Below are 16,853 nucleotides of genomic sequence, written 5' to 3'. Positions count from 1 at the left end.
AAGAACTCATTTTCCTCACCTCACTCAGACTTTCTGTCATGATGTTTTGAGCCAACCATGTAATCTTTGACTCTCACATTGCCTTATGTGCAGGTATCCTATGACAGAGAATTCTGAATTTAAGTGTGCCTTGTTCTTTTGTTATATTGGTGGTCATTCTCTAGTTCTCCTCTTCATGCCATTTGTGACTTTATGGACTTCTCAAATACCTGAACCTTTATTCCTTTCTTCTATCTAGCTGAAAAATCTTAAATTTATGCTTTTGTGGAAGCCATTCCAAACTCAATTGTTCTCATCACTCCAAGAAAGTGATTTAAAGTATAATACCCTTTTTGAACTGAAGTGACAGGGAACAGAGTCTGGTATTCAAAAAGGAGGCAAACCCTAGGGGTTTTTAAGTAGTATGGTAACGTTTCCTGCTTTATCCTTTGTGTCTTTTGTAGCAATTCTTCGTTGTTTTTTTGACCTTTTGTTGATGCTGAGTAGTGAACTGCTGTTTTTCAAGACATCAGAATGATTCCTCCCCCTCCAGTTAGTGATACCTGATTTAGGCTTGTTTTGTTTTTGTGAGCGTTTCTTTAGAATTATCAATACCATGTTGTATCACTTGGTTCATTGCTTTTATTGGTATATTAGTAAGTTGATAAATTAGAAAAAGTACTATCTGATTTCTGTTTGATAGTATTTGATTTATTAGACATTTATTTCAGTAGTAGTGCTGGAGTGTGTTATGTCACACTGGTAATGACTTCTTCAAGGCACTGGTTTCCAAGAAAACTTTACATCCATGCAGGCAATCAGGAAACCTAATCAGAAACCTAAATGAACTATGTTGGGGTTTTTTTACTTCAGTCTTTTGTTCCTGAAATGCATCGTAGAACTGCTTAGGAGTCTCATTTCTTCGTGATAAACTCTGCTTTGAAGATTCTCTAATCTTCAAAAAACTACACAGAACTGTGGAGTTGTTCTTAGAATCTCTACTGTACAGTGGTGTGATGCATTTGTTTCTTGATAGTCTTATATGTGGGATTTTGATGACCTTACCAAGGTGGAGATGAACAATGTTCTGAACTAGGGGTTTGTGCTCACACTTGCCTCTATGGCAAGGCATTATAAAGGCCTTTCCAAGGCAGTGTCCTAGTCTTTATCAAGGCAGCTTTTCCACCTTTGCTGAGAGAATTCTCTTGAGCAGCTCTGGAGAGTTAAATTATTTTTCACAGTGAGTGTTTAAGAACATTATCTTGGGACTGCCTGAAAAACCTGCAATTGTGCTTTCTTATTGAAGAGCTGTTCTTGTTAGTAAGTGGTGAAAAGCTACTTTTATGCTCATAAACATCGTGTTTTCTGTTTAGGAAGACTTTTTTTTTTTAACTTATAGGCACTTTTTTGTGTACTCTGAAAAACAATGATTCTGTGACTTGCCTATGGCATCCCTTAGAAACCATCATATTATCAGCAACAAAGTGTTTGGGCAGATCTGCCGGGGGCCTGTTGTGAGGGTAGCATAGCAAACCAGTTAGGAATTCCTCTGCTGTAACCAGAAATCAGTGGTGCAGAACTCTTCCTCACTACTGACTCCTTTTGGATGTTTTTTGGCAGGTCCCTTATTAAATGCTGATTTGGATAGATTTAGTAAGGCGGTGTTGCCTTAGTGAGTCAGTAATAGAATATAAATTGAGTGAGAAGCCTTTTTTAATTCAGATTTGAAGTGTTGCATATTTTTGAGTCACTCCATGTGTCATAAAGTTTTAATGTTCTTTTGTTTTCTCATTACTTGGCTGTCTTCTCGTGTTATCATAGCTTTAGTTGATAGCTTAGCAAATATGTTTTTTGAGATGAGAAGCATGGTTTGTTGACAACATGCTTAGGCACTGTTTAAATACTTCAGTTAAATAAATAAGGGACAGATTTATGACTCTATCATCCTGTTCTTGCCCTTCACGTGGGCGGGAGCTGGATGTCTTAATGTCCTGTATGTTAATGTAGCACAGACAAAGCCTATGAAAAATGGTGGCATTTCCAACAAAAATTACATGATGGAAAGTTAGGAACCAAATGCTTGTTATTGATAGGCATTTAGTGCTTTGCAGATACTGTGTTTTTAGGAGGCATTTACAAATGCCGTTTTCAAATAAATGCCGTTTTTGCTCTTGTAAGGCAACTAATAAGGGTAGAATCATAGTATTATTACTTGTAAGAAAGCCAGGAAGATTTTTACCTTAGAAATTATTATTTTCCATTAAAAACTCCATTTCAAGAAACTGCAATAAATGGTCCATTAACTTAGAATCAGTCGAGAGCCCTCTTGCCAATACAGATAACAAGCTGATCTCGTGTAGTTTTACCACATCTGGCTTCTCATCAAAAGGTTTGTTCGAAATCTGCAACATTTTGACTATTCTGTATCACTGCTGTTTCCTTTCTCCTCTTAGATTAGCACTTAAGTCTGCCTTTCACTGGCGCTCTGGAAACCCCCCCAGATAAGATTTTCCTTTTAAGTGGTTGTTACTGAAGTTGCTGAGCCATTGAGAAGCTATGACTGGGAGCAGAGAAAATTGTCATCTTTGTTCCATTTAGATTAGGGGAAAAAAAAAAAGATAAAGCCGGAAACATGATAAAAAGGAAGTCCAATTCTGCTTAATGCATATTTGGTTTTTTTTTTATCTAATCTAAAGTACTTTTGAAGAAAGGACTTTTGCAGTATTCTGAAAAGAATTTGAATTTTCTGTGGATAAGAATATCTAAATTATGCTAAGAGGGTGTAAATTCATCAAGCGTGTATGTCTTAATTTCAGTGCGTAAGCCAGTCATTGATTTCCTGAGCTGATGTCATAAGTACTTGATGTTGTAATTTTTCTCTATTGTATTTCCTGTGGCAGGATACAGGATTGGTCTGGTCTATCCATTTATCCTTTGAATGCACAGGCACAATACTGGTGGTAATTTATGGTTTACAAATGCAGCAAACTAATGCAGATCTAGAACATATGCCTTCCATGGCTTTGCTGCCAGGATGAAGCCTGTGGTCTAAGACATTTAAATGATCGTGGTTGTTGTTGCGCAATAATTTACAGAAGAAAGAGGTGCAAAGTTGCTGGAGTTGGGAGTCATGGACTTCAAATGTAGTTTTGAAGTCTGACTCTGCTGTCTTTCTTATAAAAGCAGATTGAATGCCAGGATGCCTTGGAAGCAGCAGCTCGGGCAGAGGGCCTGCCACTGGACACCTCTGTGCATTCCCAGCTGCGAATGCTGGATGAAGAGCATCACAAGGGCAAATACCACCATGGTCTGAACGCACTGAAACCCATACGGACCACTTCCAAGTACGTCTTTAGGCTACCAAAGAACTGATACAGCACTTGCTTTTCAAACCAGTCACAAAGCACAATTGCAGATGTAGGTCTGCTGACTGGTACTGGAAACATCAGAATTTGTTTAGCGAGTGTGGCTGGCATGGACCATTTGGTACTCTGAGTGCTTTCAGTGAGAGGAGGCTTTGTTGTTCTCGAAGATTTACAATTCTGTTTCCTTTTTCATCTGTTTGTGATTTTTGTTTTTCTTTTAGACATCAGCACCCTGTTGATAATGCTGGGCTTTTCTCCTCCATGACCTTCTCCTGGCTCACTCCACTGGCCCACAGAGCATACAAGAAAGGGGAATTGTTTATGGATGATGTATGGTCTTTATCGAGGCATGAGTCCTCAGATGTCAACTGTAGAAGGTAAAGACATCTTGTTCCTTATTATTTTGTTGTTTCCATTTATTATATGTTAGTCCACAGGCAATGGTATAGTATTGCCCTAGAAAAGCAGCACTGATATTTTGTTCTGACTTTCTCGGAATGGTGGAATTCAGTTTTATCCTTCACAGACCATTTCCTCCTGCTGCACAGTTTCTGTAATCTTGCTAATTTCAATGAACTTAGAGGATTATATATCCAGGAGTGTCTTGCAGTGGTTCTTCTGATTTTGCATGTCTTTAAATTATTAAAACAAAGTTCTTAAGGCTACATTGAAAAAAATCTTGTGCTAAAATAATGAGAAGTAATACCGGCAGTAGCGAGGTGATTTGAACATGGGTCAGATCTTGTGATCAGTCTAACCTTCTATGGCTAATGAGAATTTCTCTTAGGTTTTGACTCCACAACTCTTCTGTCAGATCAGCAAGGAAAGACTGTGACAAGTCATTATATTAAGATTGCCAAAAAGATTCCAGACAAAGCAAAAGATGTGTTTTTCATCCCTCTCTTATATGAAAGTAACACAGCATAGATATTTCAAGATATAGATATTTCTCTTTACCTCACAGTGATCATGGAATGCATTTATTTCTCTTGATATTTATTAATTTTATGTTGTTCTGAGCTAGGAAGCGCTTGAAATTTTCACAAAGAAGTACTTGTGAGATTGTACCTTCTCTCATGGTGAAAAATTTATGACATGAATCTTCTGTTTTTATTAGGCTGGAGAGGTTGTGGCAGGAAGAACTGAAAGAAAATGGTCCTGATGATGCTTCTCTCCGGAGGGTTGTGTGGATTTTCTGCCGCACCAGGCTCATCCTTTCCATAGTGTCTCTGATGATCACACAGCTTGCCGGTTTTAGTGGACCAGTAAGTAATATCCATCCTTTTTTTAACAACCCCAGAGGGCTCCATCTCATGGCCAACTGTAAAATCTTAAGGTTTCATTGCAGAGTCACTTAAATGTTTTGACTAGCTAGAAATTCTGGGGCAAAATTCCAGAGCGATTCAGTAATCCAAGATAGGTTTCCTACAGCTGATGGATCAATTGCTGAATACCCAGGCAAGTTCTTGGAGAAGGGAGGGGGAGTTTAGGTATCCTGGAGAAAATGCACCTTTGATTTTTCTCTTTGGTTTTGAGTATAGTTTAAAGTTCTTCCTTAACCGCATAAGCTTAACTACATAACTTCCTTTTTGCATAAGATTGCTATGTGCAAGTCTTCTAATTGTTTTTTCTCTTTGAAATTCTGTAAATTTATCTTGGAATAAAATTCAGGCTGATAAAACTCTAATCTTAAATTATTGGCATTGGTAACAGTCTTCAAGAAGTGGATCGAACCAGTTCTATGAGAGCACTGCTTATAAACTAATGTGAGCAGGTCTCAAGAAGTCTGTGGGCATAGTCTTTACTGATCCTACAGAGAATGGCCAGACAGGTTTCATGTAGAAGTGTTAGAAAACGTTATTGCCTCTAGGAACTGCTGCTGTTTGTTGCTAAGGGTCGTAATGAAGATAAACAACATGGGACTTGACATTCACACCATTTTTTGTCACCTGTTTGTTGCACGTGCTGTGCAGATTTAAAGTTGAAATTTTGACTAAATTTATTCTCTGCACATTTCCCTTGAGGAGTAGGAGCAGTATTACTGCTAGTAGTACACGTTTCAGTGTGCTGGTAAGCTGAAGGTTCATTTCTTGGGTAAGTACACTTGGGTGCACTGTTAGGTGAAATGTCTTTTTAAAATGTTTTCCTGCTTTTAAATGTCTTATCAAAATGTTCTGTTTTTTAAGTCTTTTTAAAGTTTGCCTTGTTTCATGTAATATGAATAACAATAAATGTTTTTGTGGTATTGTTTTCTTGGTAATAATTTACAGTAGCCTGTATTATAAAACGTCCGAATGTATTTTGGTAATTAACAATAAATCACGATGAAGGTTTTAACAGCACTAGTTTTTCCCAAGAAGAGCTTCTGTCATTGTTTCACTACAGGGCTTTAGGAGCTGCTTTTATCTTTAGCAAAGAACTTGCAGCAGGGATACCCCTAATTTCTGTAGTGTACCTTTCTCAATTTGTCTCAGCCAAACTGCTGAATGAGAGAGAGCAAGAGGGGAAAGAAAAAAACAAACCAACTTGACTAGACTGAGGGCTACTGCTGCTGTTGATGCTTAATTTGGGTAACTTAACATTATCTATAGACAGTTGCCCATTTAAAGACAACCTTATTCGTTTCTCTGAATAAGGCACAATTGACTTGGTTCCATCATTTGGCATAAAAAATAGGTCTTTACCATCCCTCCTCCCTATTTTTAAAAATGGCATGCCTCAGGGATATGCCTGTGCTGTCTCCTCGGAAGTATCAGTGCTTTCTTGTATTGTTACACCCTTTCAGTCACCCGAAGGTGAAAAGGGAGATCAGGAAAAGCACTTGACTTGATCTCATGTATTGGAGAAGATTATGAAAGTGGAGTTAAACACCATATTTAGCTTCAAAACTTTTAATTGAATGTCTATGACCTTGAAATGCCACCAAACAGCTGTGGCTTTGCTAATGAGCATTGTGATGGGTATAACTGGAAAGGAGTTGGTCAAGATTTCCTGTGTGGGTTATTGTTGGGTTTTTTTTTTTTTTTTTTATATCTAATAGATCCTTCAAGGGTCTTCCTCTTTTTATTTTTGATAAATTTTGCATCTGGCACAGAATCCAAACCAATAACCTGGTGAGTCAGCTGTATGTGTCAGACTGCCTTGTAATAACCATCAGAATGTACTAGTATAGATGATATACTATTTACCTCCAATAAATACTTGCTGCTATTTGATCAGCTACCAAAACTTTCAAGTTCTGGTTGAGGAGCAAAGACACTTTTTGATTACTAGACATAATCAGTTTAACTCCAGGTCTGAACAACGTACCTGTGTGCACCTGTTCAGAGCTATTCTTCCCCTTTGGGAGATGGGGAAACTTGCTTTCTAGTGGAGCACAGCTTGACAGTTTGGTCAGTTATTGGAGGGGGGAGTGGTAAGCTCCTTGGAGGTAAGTTTTCCAGTTTCCCAGTTGGCTCCAGCTGCAGCCTGTCCCGTGCTGTCGCACACTGGCTGCAGCAGGGATGCCAGCACTGCAGTGGGACCAGTGACAGAAGCTGTTCTTCAGCATTTTCAGGATGGCTGTTTTCTGCGTCAGAATGAGACAGTCCTGCTGGGCAGAGCCAACGCCAAGAGCAAAGGTAAGGTAATGTTTATTCAATGGGAATGCTTAAGACAGCCGAGCAGCTTGTACCGACTACTATGGTAATAGTTGCAGGAGCTCATTTCTCCCTTTTAGCCTAGGTTTTACACTGTAACTTTTTTGTTTTGTGAATGACTTTATGCTGGATTCTTGTCATTAAACTAATATGAATTCAAATGGTATTTGTTCAGATGTAAATGTTAATTTTCTGTGACTTTTTTCCCCTCCCTTTTCAAAATTCTTTAATCTGCTGTTTCCTCTTTTCTTTCTTCCGGACCAAAAAAAAAAAATTGGGTTATAATGTAAACCGGTCTCTATTTCATCACAAGAGATGCTGAATCTGTAAAATAGTGCTGCAAAATTGCACTAAAGTTTTGGGAGGAATGAGACCCCAGGAAACATCTGCTATCTTTATACATCCTCTCTTGGAGACTTTCAGCAATGCTGTGGTGTGTGAGAAAATGCTTGCAGTCTGCGACCATGCTGAGTTACAGCTCGTGAGGAAAAAGGGGGATTTTTCACCCCAATTGCTCAGTGACTCAGTTGCATATGTTGGATTGAATACTGGAAAAAGAAGTCAGTAATCTCCATAGTAGCTGCAAACCAACTGTATGCAGTTGTGATCCAAACAGTTGATGTAAAATTAAATCCAATCAGGAGAAAGCTGGAATGCAATAGATCTGGGAATGTGAGCTCCTCACATTTGTTCAGTGATCGGTATGTAAATTTTCTCAGTGGCCATTCTAGAACTTGATGGACATCTGGCTTTAATTTACACCTGTGAAAAAGAAAGAGCAAAATTATTTACAGCATGTTTCCTTGGTTCTGATGTGCAGAATTATTTTCCTCAGAACAGATGAATTTGATCTCCATTTTTTTCTGTTATTTGGTGCTGGGCTGTAGCTATCAAAACCTTTGCTGCAGTAGTGGGGTTTTGGTTTTTTCCTCTCTCTTCAAACTATGCAGAACTCTTACTTGCAACACATGGTTTAGCCAAGAGGACTTCAACGGACTATGATATGAAAGGCTTCTCAAATATTTTCTTCGGTCTCAGATTTTTTGTTGCTTTTTATTATGGGCAAAGGTAATTCTCTGCTCTGTACTAGTATATCAAAAGCACCAGTATCTTAAAACATCATTTGTTGAAAAGCTTTCTAGGAAGTCTTTTGCTGTCTGTGAAGCCTTTCTGTAGAGTTCTTTTGAAACCAGATTTCAGAATTTGTGCAGCCTCAGAAGCCTCTTCTGTTGGTACCTGCAAGTTTGACTTCTTTTGGACTTCGTGAACAAATACCGTTCTGGTTTTGTATCTTTTTAACTTTGTGTGTAGTTTCAAATCTAGTTTATGTTAGAAGCTAAAACTGACTGTTAGATATTAGCCCTTTATTATTATTCTGTATGTGCAGATTGTATGTTTACACAATGCTCTACCTGTTGTACAGTGTTTTTGAGATGTTACCATTTAAAATGACACTTTATTTCAAATAAAAGCTTATTGTTTCGCAGTCAATAGTATTTAATGCTGGTGGTTGTGAGTTGTATGATGTTATATTGTGCCATTGGACCACAGAGAGCTGGAGGTGGGAATTGGTGGTTCTGGGGGCTGTCTTCTTTTTGCAGGTGATGTTTGAAATGTGATTCCTGAGGTAAAGTGTTTGTGTTTTGGGGGGGAGAGGGTATGGGGAGGGATTGAGTGGTTAATTTTTTGTCCTTTTTTTTTGTTTGTTTTCCCCCCATCCCCAATGATTTGTGGTATTACGTACCTTGTGCTTGTTTTTTTCTTTACTATTAAACTGCTGATGTTTATTTCCAGGAATGTTTTGCAAATGTCCTTCTCACTCTTCCCCTCTACAACTGTAGGTACATTGTTCCTTTTTATCAAATAAGCACGTTTGAAGCAAACCAAAGATAAAGTAAAAAAGGTCTTAATGTCACGTAAAGGAATGTTTCTTAATGTGTCCAGATGTATAAGTAGTGACTATATTTTAAAACTCTTCTATATGATAATGCATTGCTTTCAGCTAACTGACACATTTATGTTAAGTTAGAAGACACGGAGGATTAGAAGCGTGCTGCGAGGAATATGGTTCCAAATTAAACTCTCTCTACTTACTAAATTTGACTCAGTGCTTGGCTCTCAGCAGGGCTTTGTGTTACAGTACTTCTTGTATTGACACCTTTTACTTCTGGAAAGAAGATGCTTTCTATTTCAAATGGCTCTTTTAAAAGCAGAGTAGCCTACTTATTTCTAACTTAACATAAAGTTGTTGCATGGTCTTCTGAGATGATGGGGTGCTCATGCGAGCTTGCATTTCTTCCTGTAGGCATTCGTTGTGAAACACCTTTTGGAGTATACCCAACAGAGTGAATCCAACCTGCAGTACAGCTTGTTTTTAGTTTTTGGCATCTTTATGACGGAAGTTGTGCGATCTTGGTCCCTGGCGCTAACCTGGGCTTTGAATTACCGCACGGGGGTTAGACTGCGTGGAGCTGTCCTGACAATGGCATTTAAGAAAATTCTTAAGCTGAAGAACATCAAGGAGAAGTCTCTTGGAGAGGTAAGTTGCAGCATGGGTTTGGAAGTTGCAGTGTGAAAAGGGATGTGCAATATGTTCCCTTGGGAATGAGCTGTGCCTTAAATCTAAATGATGTGTTGTGTCTATTTTTCAGCTCATAAATGTATGTTCCAATGATGGTCAGAGGATGTTTGAAGCTGCAGCAGTTGGCAGTTTGTTGGCTGGAGGCCCTATTGTGGCCATTTTGGGAATGGTTTATAATGTGATTATTCTGGGTCCGACAGGCTTCTTGGGCTCTGCTGTCTTCATCCTTTTCTACCCAGCAATGGTGAGTTGGAAAGAGTTAAGACTTGCTTCGTTTTTTCTTGGGTCAGACATATGTGTAGTTCTGAATAAAAGGTGTTGAAATGTGCTAGATTTAGCTCGTTTATGGCACTGCATGTTACAGAAGGTGTTTCTAAAGATGGTGCATGAAGCAGAGATTTGGAAACCAGAAAGCTCAAAACTGTAAAATTAGAAAATGGAGATAGGAAAGCTGGTAGATTTGGCTGAGGTTAATATGCATACCTAAATTAAACTGCAGAACGCTCAGGTGCTTGTGGTTGAGCTTGGAAAGACATGAGGCCTCCAGCTTGTGTACAGGAGCTCAGTGTTGCACGAGCAGTGTTGTTCTTGATTTCAAAGAAGGTGTTGAAAAGCACCACAGCTGACTCAGGGTGTTCTTGTTGAGTTACTCCTGCCTCTGCCAAGCTGTGAAATAGGCTAGTCCAAACCAAAATCTTCTTGCCTTTAAAATGCCTATAAGACTGCTGAAGATTGGTCATTCTATTCATAATATGTGTTTTATAAAGCATGGAGGCTGAATATCATGAGGTTCACTATGGTCCAATGTATCTGGCCAAAAGTAAGGATTACACAATGGGAATTATATTTTGGAGGGGAATGAGAAGTGGAGTTTGATCATGTTTTCCAGTTCTTTTCAACAGTCTTCTCTATTTATGGGGGAACTTCAAAAGAGTTTGCAGGAGTATGAAGAAGCGCAAGGAGCTGAAAGCTTCCTAAAGTAGTTTGTTAGGTTTGAATTTCAGACTAGGAATGGGATGAATGTAAGAGTGGCAGGTACTTAAAAACACATAAACAACTATTTATGTTTAGATTGATGTAGTAAAAATGTTAAAACTGTTTTACTACCTTCTTAACACTGGCATAGAGTAGAAATTGATCTGGCTGTGCAAAGACCTTCTTGCTCTTTTGCCTTAAGAACCAGGTTGAAAGGTTGGCTAAAATAGGTTCTAAAGTGCATTTGCAATGAGGGTCAACGTGGTGTGTCTTTAGGTTAATGTGTTTGTAATCTTTGTGCTTCAGAAACTTCAACAAAGGTTGAAGGTACTATTCAATGTTGGTAAAAGCACACACCTTTATTTTCACATATTGTTGTTGAAATTTGCTATCATGAGTCTAGCGCTCAGTGTAGATGGGGCGGGAGGATATCAATGGTGTTTCAAGCCTATGTTTTATGTTAGAACAGCAGTTGCCTTGCCCTATGCCTGAATCCCTTTTTCAGATTCAAAATTGGTTTTCTCTGGTGATTAGGAGTTGAATGTACTTGCTTTTTCTGAGTTGGCATTAATGTTGCATGGTGTTGCCTTTGTTTCAGATGTTTGTATCGCGCCTCACAGCTTATTTCAGAAGAAAATGCGTAGCAACAACAGACGAGCGTGTGCAAAAGATGAACGAAGTTCTTAATTACATTAAATTCATTAAAATGTATGCCTGGGTCAAACCATTTTCTCAGAATGTTCAAAGTGAGTTCACACGGTCTGTAACTGTTTCCTTTTGTGCAGATGCCCCATTACTTGGTAGCCTCTTGTATCCTGACTTTGTACCATAGATGCTGATGGACGTGCAGTATAAGAACACTGTTCCTTTGGGCTTCCTGTGTTTATGCACAACGGGTTGGACAAACAGACTTGCTTCTCAAATTTCACCTTCTAGCATAATGATGTTTGTGTCTTGGCACTAATCTTAAATTTTTAAATTTTGTTCCTCTTTTGTCACTTAATAAATGTACTGGCCGCTCTATTTTTAAATAAAGTAAAAAAACCGCCTGTATTCTCATGGAGACTTACAGACCATTATAGTTTCCTCTTTATAACTGCTGTCTTTATGAGAAGGTTATAATGTCATAAACATTAAAGCTTAGAGTTAGGCCTTTTACTCAGTGTTTATAATGTTGTGGCAGCATCTGTTGTGTGTATGTGTAGCCCCCAAATCATACTTAAATATGGTGCCCCTATTTATATTTCTAGAAATTCGTGAGGAGGAACGTAAAATCTTGGAGCGTGCGGGCTACTTCCAGAGCATCACTGTGGGAGTGGCTCCCATAGTTGTAGTCATTGCCAGCGTGGTGACCTTTTCTGTCCATATGATCCTTGGCTATGACCTTACAGCAGCTCAGGTAACTCACTGCACTGTTGAAAATATTCTTTATGCTATCGCTTCTGTAGGTTTTCTGCTAAGCCATTTTCCCATGTGGCTTGCCCCCATGATCAGGCTGTAGCCTTGCTCACAGAAGTGAACATCTGATGGGTGTGACACCAGCAGGTCTAGTCTTATATTTTTTACAAAAAGCTCTCAGTGCTCTTTTGTCCTGACCTTCCTCAGAACAGGTTTTGACTTGAATGTAAATGAGCCTTCCTGTTTGCTGTTCAGACAGGGCACTGGGATTACTGGATGTATTTGTTTTGCAGTGTGCTTGGATGCAAACAGCACGAATTCTAAAACCAAGATTTGAACTTGTGTCTTTACAAGTAGTAGGTTCATGCAGAATTTGCTAGCTGCTGCTTTTGTTAGACCTACAAACACCGAAGATGTCTGTCTTGGTCTTTTACAAAGCACCAGAGAAAGAGTTGAGTAGATCTGTTTTTCCTGCTGTTTGAGAATATGTTGAGTATTTAAATGGTTATTTTTGGATTGAGTCTTTTCTACAACTTTGAATTGCTGCTGTGACATTTCAGATTTTAGAAGGCTGGAGCTTTTATGGCATCCAAATGGGATTCTCTTTCTTGTCTCATTTTTAGGCGTTCACAGTGGTCACTGTCTTTAACTCAATGACTTTTGCTCTCAAAGTAACTCCGTTCTCAGTGAAGTCTCTATCTGAGGCCTCTGTTTCTGTTGACAGATTTAAGGTAAGCAATCATTTGGCCTTGAAGTTTTCACTGTAAATGTGGAGTGTTGTATGTGTATAGTAGATGCAAAAGTAGATACCTTGGAAGGTAATGTGACTTTTAACGATTGAGGAGTTCTTTTTCTTTACACTTAGCACTCCAGATTATTGGATTCTTCAAAAGAGATAAACTTCTAATAACCCTTCACTAGATTTCTAAGAAAAATACCAGTGTAAGAATTCTAATTTAATGATTTTAGGATTTTGATGTTGGCCACAGTGAGAGAGAGAGTGCAGGACTTGGTGGCTCACAGTATAATCATTCTTAACTCCCTTTTAAGACCATCTGCATGAAAAGACAGTGCAACACATCTGCAGTGATATTTCATGTTTTGCTAATAAACTCTTTTTTTGGAAATGTCATGAGTTCTGTAGGCAGCTTTGCCCAAACTACTGGAGTTTTATTTGTGGTCATGAAAAACTGAGGATTTATATTTCCGGACCAGATTAAGTGACTGAAACTCCACTATATGGATAAAATGCAGTTGTGATCTGACAAAATACTTATAATGGATGAACAGTCTTATGTCATGAGGACTAAAGGATGAATACACTGTGTGTACTTCATGCACTCAGAGAATAGACCTTTATTGTCTCCTCTCTTTTGAAGATAATAGTGCATTGCACATTGTGGAAATTTTTAAAATAGAAAATAGCAGTTTTCAAATTAGAGATTTTCTTAGGCATTGACAGGTATATGAATTCCATGTAATGCATTCATGAAACAAACCTTTGTCTGAAAAGAACAGGATCTGTAGAGTGATTTTGAGATCCTATTGCTTTTGAGCAATTTTGTTTCATCTTCTGAGTCACCCTAAATCAGCCTTTCCTAAATCCAAATGCACCAAGAGGGAGTTTTTTGGGAGAGAAGAGAAGGAGAGGGGAAATTGTATTATCTCCCAGTTTGGCTGTAAACTGTTTAATCTGTGTAGGAAAGGTAGCACAAGGTGGGAATACTCTCCCATCACAGTATAAACATAACTGACTTTTTGGCTCTGTAAATGAGTATAAGCTTTCTTATGTGTGATGCAGGCGTAGCAATTGCAGGAGTAAATAAGGCGGAGAATTGAAAAGTTTTTAGTCACAAAAGGCTTCTTAGTTCAAAACAAAGTATGTAAGTGGCAAACATTTTATCTTGTAATTAAACTGTGTGAAAAATGTCTTCCTAACCTTTGTTGATTGTAAATACTGATGGATGTGGTGGAAAACATGATACAGTGGACCTAATTACTTACTTCTTATTGTCAGGCAGCCCAAGATAGGTCAGCTACATTTGTGCAAGATGACTTTTTCCCAGCATAAAAGTTGAAGGTTAAAGGCTGAAGTTAAAAGCCATTCCCTCTCCTTCCCTAATGAGTTGGTGTGCAGGACAAGTCAGTCACTTTGCCTCAAAGTGACCTCTCCTCTCCAACCCATGTGTTCTACTCATGTGTTTTTCATCTGGAGCTTACAGAGCTGCAGTTGCAAACAGTGTTGAAGGAATAAGCCCCTGTCATATCAAACTCCCAGAGTATTGCAGTTCTGTAAAAGTCTGAGTGTATCTAAGTGCTTCCACCACATCCAGGAATGCCCCAGCCACTTAGCAGACCTGGAGTTAGTTTACACTAATGAGCTACCTTTTGCTCTTCAGCTTCCTCCTACTATATAGCCTGATGTGTTTTGCTGCGTGAGTGTGCCGTAAGCTTGTCTCCCAGTCTTGATCAGGTGTCTCATCTTTACACCTCTCTCACAACTCCTATCAGAGTTTATTTCTAATGGAAGAGGTTCATATGATAAAGAAAAAACCAGCCAATCCTCACACCGCGATAGAGGTGAAAAATGCTACCTTGGCTTGGGACTTCTCCCACGCCAGCGTCCAGAGCTCACCAAAGCTGACCCCCAAAGTGAAAAAAGACAAGAAAGTCACCAAGGGCAAGAAAGAGAAAATGAAGCTGCAGAATGAGGGACAGCAAGCTGTGCTGGCAGAGCAGAAGGGCCATCTTCTAGTGGACAGTGATGACCATCATAGCCCTGAAGAGGAGCACAAAATCATCCACCTGGTTAACCTTCGGCTTCAGAGGACTCTCTACAACATTGACTTGGAGATAGAAAAGGTAAGAGAAGAAAGGAGGAAATCTGAGCTTTCAAAAGGCCTCATTTTAGCTGTCCCTTGGAATAGAGAGCTGTGTGTTTTCACATGAAATGGAGCATATTGCTTTTGTGCTCTCCTGTAATATCCATGGCAACTGCAGTATCCAGGATGCAGTGTCTGATCTTGCTGTAAACAGCTGTGCCATTTTAGAAAACTAGATCTTTGCTAACAGCCTGTGAAACAAGGGCAGGCTGTACAGCTTCCACATTCGGCTGAGGGGTTTGCAGCTCTCAGTACAGAGTATGAGCCACTGAGCTGAAAAAATCCACAGGGCAGTAGGGGTACCAGGTGGACAGTGTGTTCCTGCAGTGGTTTGATAATTTTGCAGGGTTTCAGCTATATTCTGGGTGAACGTTTTAGGCAATTAGGTGTTCCAATAGAGCATAAACAGTACTTTTCATGGGAGAATCTGCCGTTTTCTTCCTTGAGAATTTTCGTACGGTAGAAAGACATAGATTTTCAAGAATTTAGAAGCATTTGGAGTCATCGTTCCAAGATGGGTAAAAACATGTAAAATGGCAAAGAAAAAGCATTGAACTTAATATGTAATAGAAGCTTCACATTCTGGCAGTTAGATGTTGTAGTAACAGGATCCATGCATTTATCAAGATGTTAATGGTTAAATTTTCTTCTATAGTCATATGAATAGACAGACAGTTCAAACTATTTTAAACTTTTAAAACCCTGTATTACTTTAAACTGTTGAGAAGAAGATAGTTTAAAAAATTACCTCACAAAGGAGTACAGTTACTTGAAAACATAAAGGCTAGTTTTCTGTCAGAAGTTTGCTATTAAGAGGAGGTCAGTAACGTGTTCCACAAGTGGCTATGTACTGTTTTTGTTCACTTTACCTTTTTACAAAAGGAACAAAAACAGTTTTGATAAATTAATGGTTTAATGTGGGTATCAACTCACCCATTTTATTGCAGAAAAATTCTTCAAAGCAACTGAATTCTGCCCTTAGCAAATTGGATCTCACAGGCAGGGAGTTTCACTGGACCCATGTACGCTAAATTCTGCTTTTCTTTCAGACTTTCCCTCTTTGTATCTTTCCTTACCACTCTCAGGAGCATCTTGATGCATTCTGTTCAGATGGGCCTTGTTGCTTTTGGTTGATTGATTCTCTGGGCCTGTATCAGGCCTGGTGAGCTGTAGAGTTGATTTCAGTTTTATTTCACTGTGGGATAGTGTTCACTCTGTGCTATTTGAAAATTAAAATGCTGACTCTTGTTTTTTCACCTGTTCTGTCCCTTTCCAGCGTTATTAATGTCCACTTCTCCCCTCAGAGGTACTAAAGGTAGTCCAAATTCTGAAAGGGATGGAGAATGTAAGAAATGAGTACACAATTATTTTTTTTTCTGTCTAGGGAAAACTTGTTGGAATTTGTGGCAGTGTGGGGAGTGGAAAAACTTCACTAATCTCAGCAATTTTAGGACAGGTGAGAAATTCTGTTTTGACTAATTCTTCTCTTTCCCATCTCCTATTTCAGTTATTTGCGCTCTGTAGAATGAGGTCTATTCTAAACATGGAATAGCATAATTTCACAGTTTATCTGTAATTGCAGATGACCCTGTTGGAGGGGAGCATTGCAGTAAGTGGAACATTTGCATATGTGGCCCAGCAGGCCTGGATTCTCAACGCCACACTTCGAGACAACATTCTTTTTGGCAAGGAATATGATGAAGAAAGGTTTGTCAGACTGTTTGCTGATTTTCATGAGAGCTTAGTAATTCTTGGCCTAAGTGTGGGGAAAAATGTAATGCAGAGCACACTGCAGATAAAGCCTATATATCCTTCTGGGGTTTGTCTCTGCCTTAAGTCCCATTCAAGAGCCTGCCTCTCTTGCACGTGGTTGCTGTGTCTGGTGGCTGTCAGTGTGCCTGTCATGGCTCATCAGCACTGAGGCTGTACCCTGTGCTGGGGTGCTGCCTGACCTCTGTTTTTGGCAGCTGCTGTGGAGCAGCACTGAAGTGGTATTTGCTCTTGCTGTCCTGGCCTTTCCCCCTTTAAACACAAC

The 16,853-nt window shown here is 39.1% G+C and overlaps 1 protein-coding gene across 4 annotated transcripts in view; it reads left to right on the top strand.

Moving 5' to 3' along the window:
- Window positions 1–16,853, top strand: part of ABCC5 (ATP binding cassette subfamily C member 5) — a 45,031-nt gene that overhangs the window by 10,588 nt on the left and 17,590 nt on the right. For 2 of the 4 annotated variants that reach the window (XM_027750963.2, XM_039378031.1), the window contains exons 3-13: window positions 3,163–3,323; window positions 3,566–3,721; window positions 4,462–4,609; window positions 9,288–9,521; window positions 9,634–9,807; window positions 11,137–11,284; window positions 11,789–11,937; window positions 12,560–12,667; window positions 14,448–14,798; window positions 16,203–16,274; window positions 16,401–16,525. In XM_027750963.2, the coding sequence (XP_027606764.1) occupies window positions 3,163–3,323; window positions 3,566–3,721; window positions 4,462–4,609; window positions 9,288–9,521; window positions 9,634–9,807; window positions 11,137–11,284; window positions 11,789–11,937; window positions 12,560–12,667; window positions 14,448–14,798; window positions 16,203–16,274; window positions 16,401–16,525 (1,826 nt within the window). The remainder of the gene's footprint in view (window positions 1–3,162; window positions 3,324–3,565; window positions 3,722–4,461; window positions 4,610–9,287; window positions 9,522–9,633; window positions 9,808–11,136; window positions 11,285–11,788; window positions 11,938–12,559; window positions 12,668–14,447; window positions 14,799–16,202; window positions 16,275–16,400; window positions 16,526–16,853) is intronic. The other 2 variants (XM_027750962.2, XM_027750964.2) reach the window with 2 other exon arrangements.

Source organism: Pipra filicauda, unplaced genomic scaffold, assembly GCF_003945595.2.
Source record: "Pipra filicauda isolate LSUMZ 115617 unplaced genomic scaffold, ASM394559v2 scaffold98_size3848907_pilon, whole genome shotgun sequence".
NCBI lineage: Eukaryota > Metazoa > Chordata > Aves > Passeriformes > Pipridae > Pipra > Pipra filicauda.
This window is presented reverse-complemented; position numbering and strand designations above follow the sequence as displayed.